The 23970-nt window shown below is 47.4% G+C and overlaps 1 protein-coding gene across 2 annotated transcripts; it reads right to left on the bottom strand.

Moving 5' to 3' along the window:
- Nucleotides 1-666: 666 nt before the first annotated feature.
- NCMAP (non-compact myelin associated protein) lies at nt 667-14546 on the bottom strand. 2 transcript variants are annotated; one of them, XM_075173429.1, is made up of 4 exons: nt 14410-14546; nt 1699-1793; nt 1490-1574; nt 667-984 (listed from the first exon to the last, which is right to left on the bottom strand). In XM_075173429.1, the coding sequence occupies exons 2-4, from the start codon at nt 1781-1783 to the stop codon at nt 843-845; spliced, it is 312 nt and encodes a 103-aa protein (XP_075029530.1). In that variant the 5' UTR covers nt 1784-1793; nt 14410-14546; the 3' UTR covers nt 667-842. The 2 variants fall into 2 exon arrangements, with proteins under 2 accessions (XP_075029530.1, XP_075029531.1); XM_075173430.1 differs by lacking the exon at nt 14410-14546 and having other exon boundaries at nt 1699-1885.
- Nucleotides 14547-23970: the final 9424 nt, after the last annotated feature.

The following is a 23970-nucleotide window of genomic DNA, read 5'->3' as shown; positions in this document are numbered from 1 at the left end:
GTCTGTGTTAGAGAACAAAGCATTTCAGGATGCGAGTTGTACACAGTAGCTGTATAAAGCCTCGCTTGCTTTATACTGCCTTTCTATGCTTACTTCTTCAATTAACAAACTTCTCCGATTTTGTGTAAGACAAAACATTCTAACGCAATTCCAGAAATGAACCTAAAGCGATTCTTGGCATGAGAATGAAAACCCTTAGACGTTGAGTTCATTTGGAAATGGAGAGGTTACCAAGTTTATAGAAATACTTTAAAAATACTTGAAAATAAAAAGTAACTTTTTCTCTTTTGTCTAAAACCATTCATATGTGGCATTAGAAACACGAAAGATGAGTAAAGATAAATACAGTTTTGATACTTCCTGTACTATCCATCATGTATAAAATAGACTACAAACCTGTTTCACATAAATCATAACAAACCCAGGTTCAGCCTGAGCTGTAGCTTGCATGTCCAAACTTTTCTTCCTGTTTATCATCAATCATTGCCAAACAGAAAAAGCTCAAACTCTCCAAGTAAGCAAAAGCTCCACAAAATGCGAGTGTGAATCTTTTCTTCCAACGAGTGGGCTTGGTTTATTCGGTTTCTCCATACTCAGAGCTCTGTAAGAAGGCTCTCTGCGTTTCTGATGATTTGTATGCCTCCACCAGTTGATTTCAGTCATATGAAAAGTGTCCAGAGCTTTTATTTTTCCTCCCAAAGAGAGAAAGCAGGATTAATTATATCTATAGACAAAATAACAGCTCATTGCTATTCCAAACGCAGCATCGCTTTGCTGAGGAGTCCCAGGTCCACATAAATAAGAATTCCATCTCTCTTCTCTTGGAGGACGAGCGTTCCCAGTTACCTGTTCTGCATGTGGATGTCCACAGGTATGAAAGTCACCGTAGGGTGCTGCGACATGCTGTTGCTGTTCTGCCCCAGAGCAGGTGGCATTGCTGTTTTGGTGGTTTTGGGTTCCAGCTCCCGCTTCACTCTCATGCGTCTGTAAAGGTGAAGATAAAATTGTCACCAGAGCTGGCACGTGTTGTGGTCTCTCCCATGGGAAGGTTCCCATGGAAACAGGTTACATCAAACAGCTCCTCAAAAGTCAATACAAGCCAGGATTTCATCCCAAAGATAGTGAGCGGCAACTCAGTGCTTCTAGAGCAGGTAAGCCTAACCCAATGCCCTGAAAAGTGAGAAATCGAGCTCCTCTCTGGCAGCAGCCTTGATGCACACTGCAGACCTTTCCTATGTCAACAGGAATCCCTAAAAAAAGCTTCCATCAAGCGTCCTCCATCAAGAACCTCTTTCTGCTTCCTAGCAACTCAATCACAGAATGCTGACGGTGAGATTGAGGACGCTTAAGTCAAGCACATTATAGTTTGGATTCTCCTGGAAGGTTTCAGCAACAAATACTGAAATGGTCTGTTAGATGAGAGCACACCTAACAGTGATTTTGGTTCATCTTGTCTCGCCTTAGTGAAGTACAGAACTTGGCCACATACCTGTTATATGTTTTCAATATGAGCAGAACCACTGTAAAAATAATAATCACTCCTACAACGATGGCAGCGACTATTGCTCCAGAACCTAGCAGGGAAGCGGAAAGGAAAAATGTCTTATTTACAAAGTTGTCATCGTACTGTTTGACATTTGCTAAGTTCAAGGTCCATTTAAAAAAAAAAAAAAAGCATCACCCCACTATTTTTCTTACTTTGATAGAGACTTTGTTCTTGAGACTTTGTGGTCACATTTACTGAGAACTGAGTATTATTGATCAGCGGTGCGGCTGTCGTCATCTTGATTTGGCTACAGAAGAAAAAAGGAAGAGTGAGTTCATAAAATATTAACCAAAATTTGACAGCACGATTCACTGATAATTAGGCAACAAGCCATTAAAGATTCAGAGCTCACTAAGTGCAGGCTCACTGAACTGGGGTTCTTAATATTTTCTTAGTGGTGAAAATCTGACCCTGCTGAAGTCAATGGAAATTTTGCTACAATCTAGTCTTGAGCAATTTGCCTTACAATATACGCTGCTGATATTAATAGGATAAGATAAGATATAAACACAATAATGCATTGTTACCTATATTTTATTGCTGTTATACAAGTTTTGGATAAATATATATTTTAAATGCTTTAGGATTTTAGTTTATGATTTCAGGCTGAGATTCAGATCACTGAGCAAATAAGTGTGAAGAGTAATATGTCTTTAAGGAAGGAGAAAAAGTCAGCACAGAAAGGTTTAAAAACTCCTTTATAGAAGAGAATTTAAAGTAGCTTCATTCCTCTAACATGGAGAAGAAAAAACATTTAACCCCCTAACTTGATGCTCCAAAAGTTCATGACAAACAACGGCTATCCCATGACAGAAAAAAAAAAATATTGCGGTGTGACTGTGACAGAAAGTTGAGGTGAGTTCGGACCAGCACCTCCCTCATGCCAGTGTCATTTCAGGTCTATTACTGGAAGGGGACAAGCCTGCAAGCGGATAGCTGAAAATATGCCTGCTCCGGCATTTTGGTAGGATAAAATTCTAGATCTAGAAAGAGCAGCCTGTATGTTTACTGATTTTAAAAGCATTTTCCAAATGTTTTCTAAATGTGAGTAGTAACCTTAGCCGTTAAAAGACTTGTTCAGTCTGAGAAGGGTGTGAATACCACTTCAAACAGACCTCTGAAACCATTTCAGCTCCCAGCTTCAGAGAGCTAATTCCCTCAAACTATCCATCGAAAATTAAATTATTCTGCAACACCTGATACGGGAATTGATTTTCCCGTTTCAGATGCTGCCCAGTACACACACCAGCCAGGACTCTGCTCTACTCTGTTATACTCCATTAGGATATTGCGGACCTGTGGCATGTTCTTAGTAGCCTTGATTTTACAGAGCACAGGCTATAGAATAGCCAGAAAACTACTGAGTGGATAGAAATCAGTCAGTAATAAAGAGAAGTGCAAATGTGAAAGGTGGCTCCCTTCCCTTCCTCCTTGTTGAGGCTTTCCTGAAGGTTTCTGCAAAGTAGCATCCATCAGATAAAACCATGTAGTGGCAGGGTACAGGTTTGGGAGGCAAGGAGGACACAGCTCTGATTGCTCTCGACAGGCAGGGTGTTGTTTCGGGGCGGGGAGGTCGGTACCGGCGTCAACACACGATGGGTACTTGGGAGCATATACGGGGAACGAGGGAGATCAGTAACCAGCGGGAAGGGAAACGGTGAACGTCTGCCTGGGTATGAAGGATCAGAACTGCAAGGTCAAGTCATCAAATACTTCGAGCCCCTTAAGTTAAAAAGGTTTGGGTTTTTTTCTTTTAATTTAAAAAACAAAAATAACTCTGTCTCCAGTCTGTAACTGGGTCATCCTCCTCTGACTGAATGATTCCTTTGTTTAGCCAAGGCCAAGTTAATTCAGCGACATGATCATCAATTGTAGTCGTAGACCTTTCCACGCTGAAAGAAATCTTCTGAGTTTAGAGGTTGCCCAGCCTTATTGTATAGCACAGCGAAAGGATTTACACACGCCTTGGAGGAACCTGTGAGAAGCACCGAAGCTCGGGTAGCAGCGCTGTCCCGTCTGTCTCCCCACCCATCCATTTGAAACCACGCTGATGAAGGTTGAACCATTGGCAAGCAGAGGCTGAAGAGACTCTCCGTCACACCGCAGGCTGGGGAAAGCTGAGCAAGTATTCTGACTATGGACACAATTCAGAAAAAGCCATGTCCAACTTCTACCTTGTTGCTCCTGACTAGGAGAGCACAAATTCCAGATTTACAGAAGCGTTTTTCTCCTCCTCTGGCTACTAAAATAAAAATCCCAAATAAAGGCAGCTGAATATTTCGCTATTAAGCCATGTAATATTCATACTTACTAACTTCCATCTGGTTCAAACCACCTTGGTAATGGTGAGCTATTTGTGCATGAGTCACCTATAACTAAAGAATTTTTATTGTCAGTAAAACCGCCTGTTTACAGAAAGGATGAATTTATCCAACAGGGTGTAACAATCTAAGATGCAATTTGAAAAATGCATCAAATCTTTGTTTTTCTCCATTGTATAGCAAGTAAAGAGGTCCAAGGTCTGCGTCTCAGGCCAGGGTGGGAGGTACCAGTCCTTAGTTCTGCTGTTTTACCTACAGCAAGTCTCGGCTCCATTCCTCACCTATGAATCAGCAGGGTTACGCCTGACCAAGCCTCTGCTGCGAGACTCAAGGACCCAGCAAAGTCCAGCGAAATCCATGGGAACCTACTGGTTTCGGGGTATTGCAGGCTGGATCCTACTCGGTTTTGAAAAACATCTGGAAAATCAAGAGTGCTCCATAAAAGCTCTATAGCAGGGGAGAAGAAATGGACTTTGATACAGCAATCACAGGACATTCTTTCTTTATGACACACGGCAAGCACTTCCCCCTGTGCACACACACCTGCCTGGGGTTTCGAGAGCCACTAATTCACCCGTAGTTCTCGAGATTGGGGGTGGGGGCACACACTGCTGGTTATTTTTGCATCCCCATATTATGGAGCTGGAAATGTTTCCATAAAGTTAAGCTTTGGGCACGTTTCCATTTAAAACACCTTTGCAGATACAGCGTATGGGTTGTTTTGGCACGGGGTAGCAATGCCCCCATTGATACAGCCATCCTGCCTCCCCCGACCCCGTCGAATTTCAAGCTGAATGGCCGTGCTCATTTACAGCGAGGGGGGGATCAGAGCTCATCTGTCAAGCGGCTCCTGCAGCACTCGGCAATTACCGGAGGGGGGTGACGGGGAACAGAGGGGTTTGTTCAAGTTTTTCCAGGAGAGCCAGGTCCCTGCCAGGGAAGGCAGGTGCTGGGTAGGAAGACACACAAATTCAGCGCTTTCCCACCCAGAAAAAGGTGGTCTGTGCATCAAGCTGTGTTGCAGGCTTTAAACGAGACACAAAATCAGCTATTGTTTCTCCAGCAGTAATAGATACTAGTTTTGACCCAGAAGCTCGATTAGAGAATTCATTCATCCTTTCAACTGCACTGCTGCACAGGTAGCATTTTCATCTTACATTGTGGCCAAACACAGGCTGAAAACCAGGTGATTTTTCCCTCCTGACTTATCCAGGTCTAAGGTAGAGCACTGCTCAGAGCTCTGCTGCTCTGAGACTTGATTCCCTTCCCAAAAATGTCAACAGGGCAGGGTCTTAAATCACAAAAACCATTAAGGGATGGGACAACAAAACCCAGCACTGGTTTGCTTGATTTCTGGTTTTCTTTCTCAGTATACCGGCCATGACAGCTGCTAGGAAAGGGAATATTCTCTAGAATATTTAGAAATAGACTGGAATTTGGGCTCTTCTCTTCCTCTTGCAGATGTGTAAATGCGCAGTGCCATGTGAGAACCATCTTACACGATCGAAAGGCCACTGAGAGCTGAACGTACATGAACAGTACCAGGGTGCTGGAGCTGTGTGAGGAGAGGCAAGTTATCTGAGGTATAAAGCATTAAAACGCCAAGATGCCATCGAAGAAGCCCAAGCGGCAGTCAGATCCTATTAAATAAGACTTCCTACCACATGAGCAGTAGATGTCCTGACAGTCGATCGCATCTCAGATTCATTCTCTCCTGCAAGAATTCCACACCACAGACCCATCACCATCCTTTATCCTGCGAACAAAGAGGCTGAGGAGTCGGCTGCCGTCCACATCCACCCTCCCACCGCTCCGAAGGAGCTTTGTGCTAAGGCACGTCTGTTTGAGGCTCCGCTCAAGCCATTTGGGCTCAGCTCAAGCCATCTGGGCTCAGCTCAAGCCATTTGGGCTCAGCTCAGCTCACACATCAACCTAAGCAGCAAACTCACTCCCATCCAAGGGAGAAATTAATCCTTCTAAGTAAGTCCGGAGTTTTTCTCCCATCCTAAAAGTAACGGGGCTCAAGAGCGAGGACCTGGCTTGCGAGCAATCCCCAGAGGAAGCGGATGGGTGTTTCAGCTCCGCTCCTGCCTCCACCCGAGCAGCCTGACCTTCCCTGTCTTTGCATCGAGGTTCACCTTGTCTGATCACGGTGAACACCGAGTGCTTTGAACCTGCGCGTTTCATTGTTCCCTGCTGTTTTCCAGCAGCGGAGGAATCAATTGAGCATTCATGGCACAGTGCGGAAAGGAACTCGGCTTATATTTAAGAGTCACAAACTCAGCTTCCATTTAAGAGTCACAAACTCAGCTTCAGCTCCCCGTAAACTGGCAAACCATCCATCTTCGATCCAAACAGCTCACCTTCCAGCAGCATCGTGAGCCATGAGAACCGGGAACATCGCCGGGCGGTTAAGGCAAACTGTAATTTCAGAAAGTAATAAAAACACAGTGTGCTTCAGTGAGACCTGAATGTGCCTGAATTTACCTTGCGAGGCTCTAAAGAGGGAGGAAGGAGGAAAAAAAAAACCCAAGTTGAAACCGGCTAGCGGGAGTTAAGGCATGAACGTGGCCGCAGGCAAACAACCCCGCTCTGTATGGAGCCTGTGTATCGGTACGTGTCCTGATGTCAGACCAGCACCTTTATGTAAGCATTTGTCTCAGGCTCTGGCATGAGCTCTCCAGGTTTAGTTGTCGTTAAAACACATATTAAAAGCATTTCATTTCCTTGCCAAAACAAAGTTACACAAACTGCGGGCAACTCTACTGTGCAGTAGCAGCACCAAGAAAAAAAACCACAGTAATTCTACCTGCGTGACTTGCATCTTGAGAGGGGCTAAAAACCCACAGATGGCAAGAACTGAGGAAGTGAAGGCAGGTCCCCAGAAAGGAATGCCCTTGTTTCGAAAGCTGTGCCTGGAAATATGAACCAGAAAGACTTTGTCGTTGACTTGCCCAGGAGCAACGTCTAAACCGGACCGTGAACTGCAGATTTCCCAATTCTTATTTTTTGCCTTAAAATGCTGGGCCACACACATTTCTCCTCTCCCTTTGTCTGAATGAATTTATTCATGGGAACTGCAGGAACTCCACCACGTTCAGCAAAGTGCATCCGCATCGTAAAAACACTCAGGGAAGGTCTTCAGGGAAGGGCTGTCTATGCAGACAAGCCAGGGTTTGGAAGCAAAACAAGCCAGAGGTATTTTCCCACTGGTTACAGGCCAGGATCTAAGGCACACTCGGATTAGAAGACTGGCTTAGACACTTGTGAAATATTTATCAGAACCAGGATTTGAACTTCAAATGGAAAAACCCCACCGTGCCACCAACCGCCCTGCTGAAGTTCCTGCAGCTCAAAGCTTGCGCTGCTCCAATGTAACCTCCAGTCCGGTTACAAAACCCTTCAGTGGGGTCTGTCAGGCTGAGCTCAGATGCCTGTTGTTGAATTTTTTATTTTTTGAACACCCACTAACTCGCCCTCTTTCACTGACGAGCGTCGTGTGTGTCACCCAGAGCTCCCCACTAGCTCTGGCCGCTTGTCTGGGATGTCCCCTCCTGGACCCAGGCACGCTTTACCACTTGTCTAAGTTTCCAGGCAGACCCGCGGAAGTCGGGATGCATAAAACCCCCTCCATCCATTTAGCATTTAGAAATGCTAAATTTTAAACTAATACATCATCCAAAAGAAAATGGCCCGTTTAATGTGCTGTGATTCTATGGTACGGCTCTCTAAAAGACATTTACAATAAATCATTTGGTCCAATGGTTGCATTTGCAGAAGATGGAGTTACTTCATTATTTAGATCTGAAGTGATCCATTTAAGAGGAAATGGAATAACATTTTAAAACAAAACTGCCATTTACACGCAACGCACAGATGATATATCAGGTATCAAGAGAGACCTGGGAGCAATTTTGCAGCTTATTCCTGAAAGGAATGCTAGAGGTTTTCTTTTGTTGGCAGCTTTTTTTAATTATTATTAGAAGGCTCTTATTCTACATTTTTAACTTATGACTGTACACACACGAGATGCTAAATTAACCAACTACGAGTGGTGTAATCAAGAGCTGGCAAATAAGAAGTCTCACGGGACCCACCTTATTATAACGAAGAGGGAAAGGTGCGAAAACTTGCTTGGTCTTTTTTTTGGAGAAAGGATTCCTTCCTTTCCAACAACACGGAACCTCGTCTCAAGACTTAAAGCAAAATAACGCGCAGACCGAGCACACCCATTTCAGGTTCATGAGGGGGTCCCCAAGGCTCAGGCAGTGTCAGTAATGTCTCTTGTTTTGCCCCCGCACTCAGGAAAGCCTTTTCTAACAGTGCAGCACGACACACGAGTGATTTGAACCTCCTTCGGGGCCGGAGCTAGCTCACAGTTCTCTGCACCGTGTCAAGACCACGCGTCATTTTTTTCCTCAGATACGCTCTTCCACCAGAAGGCTTTGTCCGAGCAGATATTGAGGGTTTTCCACCCCTTGGTACCTGGGCATCCTCCATTTCAGTCATCACAGATTCCGTAGCTCTGCCAGTACGGCTGCACATCTGGAAATCTGGGCTGCATCCCCTGTGCAGCACGTCCCACGCTTTCTGGGAGGGATCGGATGAACTTCTGTATTACATTTTACAGCAAATGGGGATAGATATACCACTGCATCCCAGAAATGCTGCTGATGTGCTAGAGGCAGCTCACATGCACACAATTCAGCCAGGAAAATCAACACGAGGGACACGAGGGACAGCCAATTCATAGTACAGAACAAAGCCTGGGGCTGATTCCCAGCTCATCTGGACTCAGCAGGAGCTGGAAGCCCCTTCCGTGCACAGAGATATTAGCAGCACCGTATTTCTGAGCGGCAGCGCCCAGCAGTGCCTGGCAGCATAATTAACCTCTGATTTGGGAATGAAAAATGCGGTCTGGTGGATTACAAGACTCACCACAGCAATGGGCGAAGAAAATCCACCCGCGCTCACGCACTTAAAAAGCAACGACTCTTGCAGCAGGTAGAAAGCATCACCGGAGCCCAAAGCCCAGCTGGGCTCCCCAAACACGACGCTTCGCTTGCAGGAAGGTGGCTCTGCCCACTCCACACCGATAAGGTCCCACGCACCGTGCGTGCTCCTGGGAGCACTCAGGTGGGGGGCGCAGGAGGGAAGGATGTGTAATTAGCAGTTAAATATTACCCAGAAAAAAATTATTCCGAAAGAAGAAAAATACCTCCGGGCACTTGTATGAATCTCAAGGCAGGAATGACTCGTGGGGGAGGGTGAACGAGACTCAAGGTGACAAATTTTAGAAACCATCAACGTGTGCACTCAAATGGAAAGCAAGAAAATTAATCTGAGCTGAACCCGCGGTTAGAGTCTGGCAGCAGTCGGTGGCATCGAGTCACGCATCCCTCAAATCGCACTACCCAACAATTTGTCTCTGCTGTTCAAAGAAGTCCCAGCAAAGTGCATGTTGGTGGCAAATTCAGTGGATCTGGACAAATAAACCACAAAAAAGCAGCTTGCCCCTGAGGACGGTCTGCTGCTGTTCTTCCAGGGGAAAATCAACCCTGCTTTGTGCGTGTAATGCTCTAGAAAAGGCCCTCTTACTGCGGGACTCATTGCAGCTCTTCAGCAGTATCTTTGGAAAACTCCCTACAGCTTTTCAGATTCCTAGAGAAGAGAGTTTAAAAAAACCAACATTGCAGATTCAGCAGTGGTTTTGCAGAAGTGATCACCAGGCTGTCTACCTTGCTGGATCTGCCGTTTACTGAAAGGCTGGAGCAGTTCAGGAGATTACACTGTTGTAGAAATCCTCTCTCACCTGGATTTTCCATCAGGGCATCTGCTTTACTCCGGGCACAACCCATAAATGCTCCAAAGCAGGAGAGAGGGGATTAGGGCTGAAACTCTGAGCGTGGGAATTGCAGCATTAACCCTTTTATTTAAAGGTCAGAAACAGGCATCTGTCTGAAAGTCCAGTATTAAATGGAAGATCCCAAATAGTTCCTAATGAGAAAGGAAGAAAGCAAAAACCTGAACAAAAACCAAGGAACTGTGATTTGGAAAAGGAATCCAGGAAGGGATTGGTTTCATTTAGGGCCAAAGTTTTCAATAAACTTTAAATGCAGTATGTAACTACAGTCACTTAGAGAAAGAAAACGTCCCACCACTCCCAGACCAACCCCCTGACTTCTGGGCTCTAACCCAGACTGAATTGGTCTGAATCTGCGTTCCTGCTCTGCAGCGCAAGGTGGGTTTTCTGCATGCTCCCTAGAGCTCCCGAGCTCCTCAGAAGAGACAAGGCAAATTTTGCTCGGGGAAGAAAAAGAGGAACCAGCAACGGAAAACAGAGGAGCATTTCCCTGCTAGTCCAGAGCTGGATAAACTCACGTCTCGGTGTGGTCTTGGACCTTCGAAACATCACCACTCCGGCCAGCTGAACTGCTCTGGGAGACAAAACATTTCCCTTTGCTCGTCAAAACTTGTGTCACAAAAGATAGATATTGCAGCTCTGCCGTCCTACAAGCAGAAGTCTCCACCGAGCCGAGGACATGGTCCAGACATCAAGACCCGTGTCACCACTCGGTGTCTGTAGCCAGGCTTGGCACTTGTTGACAGTGTGACCAGGCAGAACAGGAACACTCAGGAGGCCCTTACACATCAACCAGGAATCTGGAGAACCCAGAGACGAAGAGCAAATGGCAGGGGAGAGGAGCCGGAGCGGGGCGAGGACGGGCTTGGAAATCCCGGGAACAAGCTGCACGGTGCCCTGTGGATGCCGAGCCAGGCAGCGGCTTGCCGCTGCAAAGCGCTGCAGGACAGACGTCACACCTCGGCCCGGTTCTCACGGGCAACTCAGAGGAGAGGAACTCGATGGCCCGTTTCGTGTTACTGGGACAGGACCGATAGAAACCACAAAAACAATGTCAAAGCATCGTATCCAGCTGGAGAACAGCGTGAAATTAATTAACATCAGTAGCACAGGGCAGATCTGGGCTCCTGCTGTGGCATGCGGATCTGGAATCAGATCCAATTCCAAAGTTAGCCAGAGTTCAGGGAGTTTTTATATCTTGTCTGGCCAGTTTGCATCCCTTCCCTGTAAAGGGTTGGCCGAGTTACGTGCGTGCAGCAAAGCAGCTTCCCGTGGTGGTTCTGACAATGAAGAACAAGAAGGAGGTTTTTAGAGACACCGAAATATGTTCGTATAACCGTATGGTATACACACAACCTCGGCTCCCCCAGGTATCAGTGACCTCTCGTGAAGAGCCCAGCCCAAAGGGAAGAGGGGAAACCCAGTAGAAACATCTTGTGCTTTGCCAAGCCATATGGGAACTTGTCTCACGGGACAAAGAGCTGCTAAAATACCTCAGCCACTTGCGACAAGAGAAGGAAAAAGGAGTTACCTGGAGCAAATGAAGACTCTTAAGGACAATAACAATCAAAAAAAGCAGACACACAAGTCAAATGCGTTGAAATCTATAGCATATCCTTTACCTTCCTTCCCAGCCAAACCCAACCGCGGCTGGAGTCCAGTATCATTTGTGAATGATTTCCCCAAACCAGGACTGGGATCCCAGGCTGGAAAACCACTTCTCCCAGTTCCCATACCATCGCACACCTCCCTGGCCAGTCCCTTCTGTTCTCCGAACCCTCCATTGCCTGCGGGCAAGTCACTTACCCAATGGCACGGAGATGCCAGGAACAAATCCAGGGAGGAAGGCAATCCCAGATGTGCCCTCGGGCACCCCTCGCTATGTCCAGCGGAGCCAGAGAGATGGGAACAGCTACTTCGGGATTTACTTACACCGAGATTCCCATGGGACAGAGCAAACACGGTGGCTCGCACTGTGACCCACCGCCGGCTGGAATGCGTTCACACCCTGAGCTCCTTTCACGTCAGAGAACGGCTCTCTGCATTTATCGGCACAAACCGTAGCACGTGAATCAACACGGCTCCTGTGTGCTGGCAGACGGGTGTTCGTTCTTCTTTTCTAAAGACAAATACATTCGCTAGGTCAAGACTTTTGAGGCTTCCATTACAAACTTGTAAGTAAATAGGAAACTTTGTCCTTCCAAGTAATTATTTGGGTTTCTATTCTGCTCCGAGCAGAAGCACGAAACAGCTGTGCAGCACGCGAGGCTGCGGCGCTTTTGGATCGGCACGGCAGATGATGGGCAGCCCCAGTCCCCCAGTGCTGCTGCGACGATCCAAGGGCTCGTTTCACCCTCCTCAGCCTGAGCACTGCCAAATCCCACCAAAAATCACCTTCTTTGCAAGCGCGCAGTTGAGCGGTTAGATGTTAGGTGGGATGAACCTAGATGTGTGTTTGGTCCAGGGGGCTGTCTCCATCCAAATGGGGGGATGTGATAAAGGCAGAGCCCCTTTCCTCTGCCCCCTCGCCCAGCCTGGCACTTGAAGCAACCGCACCATCCACCTCGTAGCGGGGCAGGGGGATCCCCAACTGGTAGCTGCCCCCGAGCAGCTGACGGTGAGGAAGGACCAGGGCCCCTGGAATTAGGTTATAACTTTGTTGCTCCATGGTGGTGGCTGTGAAAACATTAAGCTGTGTATGTCAGTGGGAAACTGGATGACTCAGACATCCCAGCAGCTTTTTTTTTTTCTTGCTTTCCTCCTCTGTGATCTCCATTCACGCCTCGTATCATCTCTCCCTGCAAGAGGCTTAACAAACACCATAGGCTTTGGTGCATCCCCTGATCTCCGTGACTCTCAACAAAAGCAGCACACTCATCCCCGCCACATTTTTCTTCCTCTCCCATATGCCCAACAATAGGCCAGGTCAAGGCTAACTCGCCGGCCCCCAACCCCCTCCTAACACAGCCGCTCTTCAGGGATGCTGATCCCAGCCTGGCACAAGGGCATGAGATCCCAGCAGATGAGGTATCACCCTGGCAGATGCCAGCGCCCCGCAGGGTGTTCAGCATTGATGCATTTAGCCCGTGAGCAGAGAGGTGCTGATCTGAGCCCACTGTAGGCGCTCGGCACATCACTCGCGGGCTTCTCCAGCTCCTTTGTGCACTAAATCCTGACTGATTCGTTGTTTATTACCGTAAGTAAGAAGAAGAATTTAGTGTAACTAATAAAAGTCACGCTTGCAGCAGCAGCAGACAGATAGGAGCAGGGCTGGACTGGAAACCTTCATGAATTACTGCCAGCAGAGGAGCTGAATCTACTGCCAGTGGTGGATTGGAGTTTTAGGACTGTTGTCCTCTGCCTGCAGCTCACACGTGTGGTACAATGCGCTCCCCAGCTACTGGAGTGGATCTTCTGCAACTGAAGCTGTTCATCTACCAGAAAAATGCAAAGCTCAATACTCTTACAAGAACCTCTTCAAATTTCATATCCTTCAGTTTTTTCTGTATGAAAAAATATACAGAGAATTCTGTATGCAATATAGCAATGCAACTCCTTTCACTTCACAAACAGCAGGACGAAGGCAGTCGCAAGATTTCTTCAAGCACTGCATATGCAAACTTGTTGAATCGTTGAGGCACATTCCCCTCTTCCAAGAACACTGTGTAGACAAACACGGACCCCCCATCAGAACCGTTCAAAGCTCTTGGCAAGCCCTGGGTGTCTAAACCTGGCATCCACAGCCCAGTTACCTGTCCACACAGCAAGACAATAATTCTTACGGGGCCATGAAGTCATCGATTACCGCACTGCCTTTGTCTTCTGGTTTCTAATCACTAAATCAAACCCTCCTGCCCAAACGCTCCACCCAGCACAATGTATCACATTAGTGAAATTTGTTTATAAAATACTACGCTTCCTTTAGCAAGGACTTCCTGGGGCATTAAGTACATTAATTACCATGAAAAACCCGAAATCGCAGTTCAAATCTGTCAGCAACTTCAGCATGTTCCCAAATAATGAAAGCCGTATAGTTTTGTTCTGTGCTGGAGACACTCAGCGAACTGTAACACAATGCGCCCAGCTTTCTAGTTCTTTTCATGTTAAATATTAGCCTGCCAGCCCTTGCTAGCACGCTGCTCAGCAGATTTTAAAAAAAAAAAAAAAAAAAAAAAAAAAAAAAACCAAACAAAACAAAAAAAAATCACCAACAAAACATTATTTGTGGTGCTGGGGTTGAACAAGGCAGGAGAAGGGATCAGCATGTCCACAGGGATGAAAGGACGCTGCTAGCGAGGGAATAATCTCCCACGCAGACACGCAAACTTCTCCCGGGGGGGAAGCGACGCGCCAGATCAGTTCCAGTCCCCGTACCTTAAAGGTTTCTAATTAACGAAACAACTGCTAAAGCAGCAGTTTAGCAGAAAACCGTACGATGACATCTGCTCTGCGTTTCTTTCTGGTTTAGAGTCACCGATAAAGAACTTTGCTGCGTGCAGACGCGTTTACAGTCAGAGACCCGGAGTAACCCCACCGAAACGACTGTTTACAGCCATTGCACTGCCAGCAGAACGTAACTGAATTACAGCAGAAAAGCTAAATTTGTACCAGTTCAAAATACATACGCGCATATCCAGCCTCCGCAAGCTTCTACCCGCCCCGCTGCCGCGGCTACTCACGGGGGATGCTGCCGGCTTCAGGAGCTCAGCCCGGGCCCCGCTTTCCCGCAGAGGGGGCGGGCGGCCGTTCCCCCCGCTCCCCGCCGGGGCCGGGGCTGCCGCCGGCTCGGCCCCCGCCGTCCCGCTCCCTCCGCAGCCAGGCCCGGGCGGCGCCGGGGCCGGGGCCGGCTGCAGCCCGGCCGCCGCAGGTGGTTTCCCGCGGGGCCGCCCAGCCCAGCCCCCGGCGCCGCCTCCCCGGCCCGGCCCGGGTGGGGGGGGGTGGACGGGCAGAGCCCCCGCTTGCGGCCCGCAGCCGCCCTGCTCCCGGCGGGGCTGGAGGGAGGGACGGGGAGAGGGGCCTGAGGAGCACGGGTCTGATGGGGAGCGGCTGAGGGACCTGGGGCTGCGCAGCGGAGAGGAGGCTGAGGGAGACCTCATCGCCCCACAACTGCCTGGAAGGAGGTCGGAGCGAGGGGGGGTCGGTCTCTTCTCCCCAGTAACAGCGATAGGACGAGAGGAAATGGCCTCAAGTTGCACCCGGGAGGTTTAGGTTGGACATGAGGAGAAATTTCTTCACCGAAAGAGTGGTCAAGCACTGGAACAGGCTGCCCAGGGCAGTGGTGGAGTCCCCATCCCTGGGGGTATTTAAAAGCCGTGTAGATGAGGCGCTTAGGGACATGGTGTAGTGGGTAGAGTGGTGTTGGGTGGACGGTTGGACACGATGATCTTAGAGGTCTTTTCCAACCTTCATGATTGTATGATTCTATGACAAAGCCCAAGTTGAGCAGTTTAAGAAACAAACCCGGCGCCCCAGCTCAGCCCCGCTCTGCCGTGAGAAGAGGGAGATCACCTCTAACCTCGCAGCCGGCACAGACCACTGAGGGACGGAGCAAAAAGAGCAGCTGCTGCCTCCTGAAAAACCCGGATCCAACCCTTCTTGAAAGAGCTGTGCACGTCCTCTTCTTGGGACCGCTGGGTTTCAGTTCCTTACTGCTGAGGGGTTTCGTGGGGGCAGGCGGCACCCGATCAGGCCCCGCTGGGCTCCCAGCTCCCGGGGAGATCTTCAAAGCTTTGAGAAACAGCCTGACTTCTGGAGGACTTCAATGCCCAAAGGTCTTCCAGGCACTTTCGGAGAAGAATCCCAAACACATCCATCCCAAAGCCCGAACAAGTGGTTTTGTCTACTCATTAGTAGGATGAAAAGGATCAAACTGGAAAGGAATCCGTGGCTTTAACCCGTACTTAGTTGGCTTTATTCTGCATTTCCCACTAACGAGTGGGGAAGAAGCCTGTGACCGCAGTCCCTGTCTGCATTTTTGATGTGGAAATCACACTTCTAAAAGGGATCTGTCCCCTGTCTGGAGCCTGATGCTGCTCTCACCAGAAACCAGGAAACCACATTAACAAGTCTGCAGCCCTTGGTCTGGGTTTTATGATCATTGAGCTGCTGTGAAGATGACGTTCCCCCCCTCCTGCATCTCCACTTCCCCATCTGCAATGAGAACTAACACCACCAACCTCTCTTACAAAGCAACCTGAAACATATGGATGAAACCTGCCCGTTACAAAATCCTGCCTCGGGAAGGTGGCAACAGGGCACTTCAGAGCAGTCCATAAATATTTGTAGTGGATTTCTTGGGAAGACCAGAGCTCCCCAGCTGCCATCGATGACTGACTTCACTAGAGTGAAGGTTTGACTGTAAATGCATCTATAAATTATTGGGTTTTGGTGATTTAAACCTGTGAATCCCCAGACCAGACCTCGCCTGAGCTGGCATAGACTGTACTGAGATAACGACTTCCTAACTTCTTTTCAAGACTTTTACAAGTAACGGTTCATCAGCTACCACTGGGTTGTGTAACTAGATGGGTTTATCTGCATGTCTCCTAATGCGTTCATCAGAAGACGGGATTTCCGCATGCTGCTGGGCTGGTAACGTGCCCCTCCAGCGCAGCTCTTCTGCTCCTGCCTGTCTCTGCTGTGTCGTGTGGACGGCAAAGCCCAGGGTGGGGTCTGGGCTGGCATCCTCGAGTTTTGCTTGAGTTTGAAACTGGTAAGAGACAACCAGTGACATTAGCATAGATCCAAGATTTTCTAGTACGTTTACAGCTTCTCTTTGGGGACAGCTCTAGGGAAGCTGGGGCTCCTGGCAAGATGCGTTTCAAATGCTTGGTTTGTGCCAGCTGGAGCAAGAGAAGTACGGATTGCTGCGCGTCCCACACACACCTTCATGCAAGAAGCCGGGCAATGACGGGCAGCTTCTCATCGAACCCAGCGGGGAACGGTGCATCGCTCCCCAGCATCCCCCCCCGAGGGCACGCTCGAACGGCTGCTCCGTCCCTCCACATCAGCATCTCCTGCAGCTCCCCGGGGCTGAGCTTCCTCCCGGACCGCACCTTTCTCACCCTCCAAACATGGGTGCCTTGCACTTCCAGTAGCCCGGAGGAACAAAACTTGTGCTGACTGGTCTAAATGCATGAGTGGAGCCATGGAGCCCGGGTATCGCAGCCTCTGCAGAACCCCAGCACGGGCGCATTTCTCAGGATTTCACTGATAAGGCATTGCTAAAGCAAACAAAGCTCATTAATGAATCACTGGTGGACAGAGGCAGGGCTTGGAGAGAGAGCACCGGCTTGTTACTGCCGGGTCTGCCAGCGGGAAAGATGAAAAGAAAGATCTAAAGGGCAAAAGATTTCATCTCACACTTGAAATACTTTTCAAAGCTGGAGAACCTACTGCTGACAGGAGCTGGCAAGCAGGTGCCTTCCTTGTCCACCTTTAAATTAAGCCTTCAAAGGGAGGACCAGAACTTCTCCAGCCCACAGCTGGGGTTAGATAAGCAAACAGAGGAAAGATAAATCAGGAGCTGGCTCCAAAAATCAAGAGCTTGTTTAAAAATCACAAAATTTAGAGTATGTATCAACATTCACAGGGATATTTCCTTCTAGTGTTTAAATCACAGTTTTTTCCTTTGCAGCCATGAAGGAAAGAAAAAAACAGACAGAAAAAACACCAGGTAAGGTTCTTGCACAATCACGTTTCTCCAGAAGCTGCTGCTTTAGAGAAAGCACCAACTGTGACTCACAAAAGACGGCAACCTCAGGAGACCGCCCCATCCCAGGCTGCACACGCAGCCTGCAGAGAAGTCAGGATTAAAAAGGAGGTGCTTCCTTACCTTGCAGCTCTCGGCTTCTTCCTCTTTGAGAAATGCTTCATTTTAGGTTATTCACGAGGCGGTGGAGGGGGAGTGCCCTTGACAGATCTCATGGGAGCAAAGAAGCCACGATGCAGCACTGCGAAGCGACCACCACAGCAGGGAGTGGGAGATGGCTCATGCCCAGCTGGAGCCAGGCAGTTCTTCTGCCAGGACGCTCTCTTCCCATCAAGACCCAGTTATAAAAGCACTTCTAGTTTCCCTCACTTACGTACAGCAACTCAGTTAAACATGGTATCTGACGCCACATCTCACTGCAAATGTACAAAATCTCCTTATCTTGCTTGGGCTTGGGGCTGTGCTTTCTGCCCAGATGAGGAGCATTAGTGTCTAAATGCAGCCCTTGGCATTACGCACTCTTTTCAGTACAAAATAAGACATCCTGGAAGCAGGAGATATCATTAATTCCACTCGATTCACCACGTATTTTTCCACTCTCTGAAATACCAGATTGAAATTGAAACCATCTTATCACAGGGATGCTCTGACCATCGGGTACACACGCACTACCAGGGAGCGACGGACCAGAACCAGTGGGGTTTTGGGTCTCTGCAGCTCCGGCTGCGTAACGTCTTTGGTTACTTGGTGCTTTGAGCTGGGAGTCGGAGCAGAACACAACACTCCTAAATGCGTGCGTTTTCCCCGATTTGCTTATTCAAGCTGGCTGGAGGAGGCAGAGAAAGGGCAGCAAACGCATCCATAACCTACAGCCCACTTGATCTAGCTCTGGAGGAGAAATACAAACACTGATCAGGTACACAAGTGTCGCCACGAAAAGCCATTGATAAAGATGTCATATATAAACCTAAACTTGCATTGATAAACCTAAACTTGCCTTGGTGCCAGTCACCTCAGTGCTTGCACCAAAGAGAAAGCAACAGCCACAAGTTCCATTTTATAAAGCTGGTGCTCAAGTCGAAGTGAAGATTGCAAGAAGCAAACAAAATAGCACCTATCATTGCAGTAAACAGATATTTATCTCCTAGGAAACATTTGTGTTTTCCTAATGCAGGTCTTGCTTCAGTTTGGTGTTGACGACTGACTGCTTTCTACACTGAACCCCAAGCTGAGCCCCACAGAACAAAAACACAGAGGCTTTTTCACCAGAGTTTATTAAGAGTTTCAAGATCCAATTATTTAGCAAAATTTTTTTTTAATAGTTACAAAGACCCCCATTAGTCACTTCCAGCTAAATCCTTTTGCCTTAATCACACTAAAACCCTGTGCAGATATCGCAGCTCCTTAAAACCACAGATTGAAATCTCAGTGAGGATTACTTACCATTCATCTTTTCGAGGGAATAAATTTAGTTTGATTGGTTTCTGTACAAATACTGCCTCATCCTGCATAAACAAGAACGAACATGAGGCTCTCTTCTGGGAACAGGAGTGGTATTCCACTGCACACTTTCCCTGGGTTGTGTCTCTCTAGAGTAGAAGGGGCTTCTTTCAACAGCGTGCACTCATTAACTTGGAAGAGGTATGAATAGTTACGTGTACGTTAACAATAATCATAGTCCTAACTCAATTTAAATAGTACAAGAAAGGAGACACCAGCCCCCGTGACTGTCAGGCAGACCCCATTAATGTGGAAAGAGGAAGAAAGTTCTGTATTTTCACCAATTTCACAATTGTCTTTGTGAATTGTTATGAAAAACAGAGTAGCGAGGTACATCGTAAGCTCTCCTCCAGATCCCCTGTTCCTTCCTCCGGGATGAAACCAGAGCAGGTCTCCTACCTCTGGATCTGGCGTAAGGCACAACCGGATCCCAAACAACCCTCAGCAATGGAGTCTGCGCTGCTTGGCAGATCCCCAGCCTTGCACAGAGCCTACCAGGCAAGGTAAGACTCAGTGCCAACGCCTTCCTGCCTACCTTTGCAATAAACCTTCCAGAACATTTATAAGCTTACACAAATACAGACAGCATGGCTCACCCTTACAAAGCTGCAAGCGCTCAGAGGTTGGATTTACCCAGACGCGTGGGCTCTTACCTTATCTTTCTCCTCAGGGAGCTCTTTGCTGCCTTGATAAAGCTGCGATTCAATTCAAGGTGAGTTTTGCAAAGGGACTGAAATTTTGAAGACACCCACACACTTAGCCCCCCTTGTCTCCAGTCCACCATCTCCAGGGCAACCTGTTGGCATTTCTGCATTCCTCGAAGAGAGCTTCGTGGCCTTTGTTGCTACCACCAGGAAGAAAGTGAGGCCATTTCAGCTGCCTGGTGAAATTGTGAAGCTGGAAGATGTTGCACGTGCAGGAATTTCTTCCTAACAAGGTTCCAGAGCCTGGATATCAACAGATGCTTACTGGAAGACCAGCTAATGCTGTATAAACGTGACTCTAGTATTAAGCACTGCTAGCCTGATCACTGACTCTGCGTTGATAACACATTCTGAAGGTTCAGCCGTCTCAAAAGCATTGCTTTCACTGCATGCAGTATTTTATATCAGCTCAGTCAAAGCTCTAGACAATAGCATTTGTGGAAGAAGTTGGGATTGTTTACCAGCATTAGGCTTCGGACCTCTAATTTCTCATTTTCTTTGCTCCATTTCTTCCGTTACTGACAGTTCCATAGATGGAAAGAAGAATTCACAGTTTAGACAGAAAAGGAGAGCGCTCAGAGACCGAGCGTAGCTCAGCTTCTATGCTTATGGAACCAGCGTAGCATTTTGCAGCACAAAAGCTTCTCAATCTCACTGTTCTGGAGGTCGAAGTACTTTTTCATGGAAATAAAAAACAGAAAGAGAGTATTTAGCATAACCTTTGCTCGGCTGAGCTGTCAGACACCTCTGACATCAGAGTCGTCGTGACAGTACAGCAACTGCACGTAGGTGCCATTGGGGGTCAAACACGGAAGGGATGAAACGAGCCAGTGAATGATTCAGGGCACCGGGAAGAAGCGTAACAGGTACGTGGACGACGCTCTGCTGTGCGTGAGAGACACCACAAACTTCACAGCGACAGCAGGACAAATGCAAACGCATTAAAAGTTAACAGCTCTTTCCACCCACGTGGGCTGGAGAGGAATCTCCCTGAAGCAGGAGGAGGTCTGGAGAAATTCCAACCCCATCCAGGGCCAGTACTCTGTTCAACGCAGAGCAGTCTCTCTCTGGTGAGGACAAAACATGGGAGGCAGAGTGATTCCCTCCCCTCCCATCCCTTCAATATTGCTGAAAAATAGTACCAAGGCTGCAAGACCGTCAACTGCAACAGAAGGCAGATCATGTCCTTTCCTTGCAGAAATCCACGGCTGAGTTTGAACCAGGATTCAAATCTCCCGATTCTCACTGCTTTGTTCTAAACAAGTACGTTCCCTTTGTGGCAGGTACCTGAGGAAAGACAATTACATCCTCTCCTTTCAAGTAACCCACCCTTGCAGCTTCTGTATGAAAAATCTACGTTCGAAAATAAGTACAGAGGGTCCCACTGGAATGAAATCGCATACAGCAAAACAAACTAGAGGAAGCCAGTGTAATTGTTTCCAGGCATCACAATGTGCTAAGTACCCTTTCAACTATAAAAAAACCCCCACCTTAATTTATTAAGTGCCATCTCTGCTACAATGCTTGGGAAGGGGTGCGAACATCTACAATGAAGCCAAGTAAAAGCTCAATAAAAGCAAATGTGTTCTCTAAAAGCCTATGTGGCAAAAGAGAAGGAGGGTGTGATTTTCCCAAGCACTTGCTTGGGAAGAAGTCCCTCACCAGGTCCTAAATTTATAGCCTTTATACTATTAGCTATAGCCATACACTGGGTTTATACATGCTTATGCATAAAGCTCTGCTTTCAACATCAGTTATTCAGTTTACAGGTCATCAGCTACCAATCCTGACCTTCTCCCGTTAGCAGTGTTAGTGGAGGAGCGAACAAGATACTGGGATGCCCCAGAACAGTCATAATGAAGCCAACGAATGCCAAAGGACCTGACGTAACTCTCAGTTAGAAACTACAGGCCCAATTTGCAGCCTTACAAAAAACATAAGGAAGTGACATAACCTAATAATGTGTTAAGTCTCACTGAATTTATACATCCAGCTTACACTTCCAAGTAGGTTTGGTACTCCTGGATCATGGGGTCAGTTCACAGCACCACTGATGAAATTTGTGGTTTGCCTGCAATTAGAAGGGCAGAGAGCAGAGCAAATATATTGGAACTGTCTTGGAAAGGAAAAAACAGACGTATTACAACAGATATCACGACCGACTAGAAATTCATTATTATTGAGTCTAGAATTGTAGTATGAAATCGGGACCTCGGTACTGTACACGTACCGACATTCACAAAAAAAAATTACAAACCATACCTGCACGGGGTGGAACTGAACTGCAGCGGTGAAGTGCCCTGCCCCAGCAGAAGAGCACATCTAAGCCTGGTTGCCCTCCCTAATCCCCGCTTGCTGTGCCATGTTATTCAAACAGGAACACGGTCATTGGCTATAGAGTCAGAAAGCATACAGAATTTGTTATTTTTATATTTTATGTAAGAGAGCAAAACCACAGATTGCCGTAAGTATCTCTCCCACTGCCTCACCCTAGTACTGCTGACATCTGGATTTCCGTTGATTCTATAGCTGGAATACGTTCGCTTCACCAAGGAAATCAAACATTCCCTCCTACAAGCCTGAACATGCCAACACGTTAAAATGCAAGAGACCTTGTTCAGAGGAGGATTTTAACACATTAGTTAACATCTAAAATACTGCGTGTTTTCTAGTGTGACCTAGCGCAAATACAACTTAAAGATAAAATACATAAACAACCAAAGCACAAGATACCACCCTCTCTCCATGGAGGTGGGCACCATGACACCGACACGGCATCTCCAGCCTCGATCTTTAGGTGAAGGGTATGGAGACATTCAAACAGACATTGTGCAAGCCTTCCTCACGCTGTGTGATTGATGTTAGGAGACAACCCTGTAGTCACACTCACTCGCATTCCAGCTCGGTCAATAGCTACAGGAGAAAAAGTGTTGTATCTTGCTCAGAACGAAGGAAAACAGCTGCTTAAGCACACATTCCTCCGAGGTGTCAAGGACCACAGGTCCCTCCCGCTGACTTCAGCCTCACCATCCAGCTCCGCTGGTGGCTCTCCGCACCTCAGGCTGACCTTCACGCGTGCGGAACAGAGAAGTCCCAGAACGATGTACTGCAGGTGCCGCGCAAGCCCACACAGGAACAAAGACTCACAGATCCAGCCAGGTGTGCGCCTCCTCTTTGGTTTAGTAAAGGAAATACTTCTGCATTTTTCTCCAAGGGAATGAGGCTTGGCCGTGGTCTCTTTCCACATTAAAAGCACACTGGACCATGAACCCCTCCTAGCAAGTTTTACACATTAAGTGAAGCAAGTAATTTTACGCTTACCGGGTTTTGTTTCATAAGACAATCTTCTGTTCTGGGCTAAAAGAGATCAGTAATCCAAAACCAGACAAAAATGGAAATACAACCTTTCAGGGAATAAATTAAGCAAGAGACGTTTTATGCATGAGGTCGTTCTGGCGGGAAGCAGTTCAATAATAAGGTAGAAAGAGAACAAGACGCAGTCATCACAGGATTGCAAAAATAGGGCCCATTCTTAGCTATTATACAATAAAAACAAAGTACCCCCGGCAACTTTTTCTCCAGAATACACAAGCAGACTGCCCAAAGAAAAGACCATACATTTTTTCAGCTGCTTCTCAAGAAGAATGCTTTAAAGGAATTTGGGATATTTATTTACACAAAGCGCAAGCTCAGAAAGGACTAGGCACAGTTGGTGCCTCTGTGCAAGCCTACTTCTAAAAATAGCACTTCAGTTAGTAGCAGGTCAGTGATTCAGAGAAACAGGTTCTGATGGTCATTACTGAATCATCACGTGGAATAAATAAAGCAAACTTGAATTTCATTCATTTTACAAGGAAGGCTCTGCCACCCTGGAGATTATGGACAGAGTGGAAGTGGAGTAGAATCACTTCTGATACTGATCGATGGCTAAATTCAAGTTTGCTTTTTGTAAAGCTTCTGCTTTGCCTCCTCCTTGCCCACCCACGTCAGCACTTGCAAGTAGCCAGCCACCTAATTCCCTTCAGCTCCTGTGACCCCCTGCCTTCGACACAAATTCTGCGGCAGACATTGTGCTAGACAAAGTCTCCCATTATATTTGCACAATGGGGCCCCTAGGCACTGTCACAGAAACGAGGCATGGCTTCACATACAGTAAAAGAATGTGATTTTGTAGCATTTTTAATATAATTCAATTATATTGCACCAATGTGTGTTAGGAGAAGGGCACGCAGCCTCCCTCTACTGGCTAACACAAAAAACACTGCCAAAATTTGCCTGATCTGTGAGAGAGACGGGAACCTAGGAGCAAAAGCACGTGCAGTGCA

This window comes from Calonectris borealis, chromosome 25 (assembly GCF_964195595.1).
Source record: "Calonectris borealis chromosome 25, bCalBor7.hap1.2, whole genome shotgun sequence".
Lineage (NCBI taxonomy): Eukaryota > Metazoa > Chordata > Aves > Procellariiformes > Procellariidae > Calonectris > Calonectris borealis.
The sequence above is the reverse complement of the archived record's forward strand: the minus strand, read 5'-3'. Positions and strand labels throughout refer to the sequence as shown.

Coding starts and splice junctions, on each gene's coding strand:
- NCMAP (XM_075173429.1), bottom strand. CDS start 1,783: ATGACGACAGCCGCACCGCTGATCAATAATACTCAGTTCTCAGTAAAT. Junction 1,575..1,698: donor AGAACAAAGTCTCTATCAAA/GTAAGAAAAATA, acceptor CTTCCCTGCTAG/GTTCTGGAGCAATAGTCGCT. Junction 985..1,489: donor ATATTGAAAACATATAACAG/GTATGTGGCCAA, acceptor TCACCTTTACAG/ACGCATGAGAGTGAAGCGGG.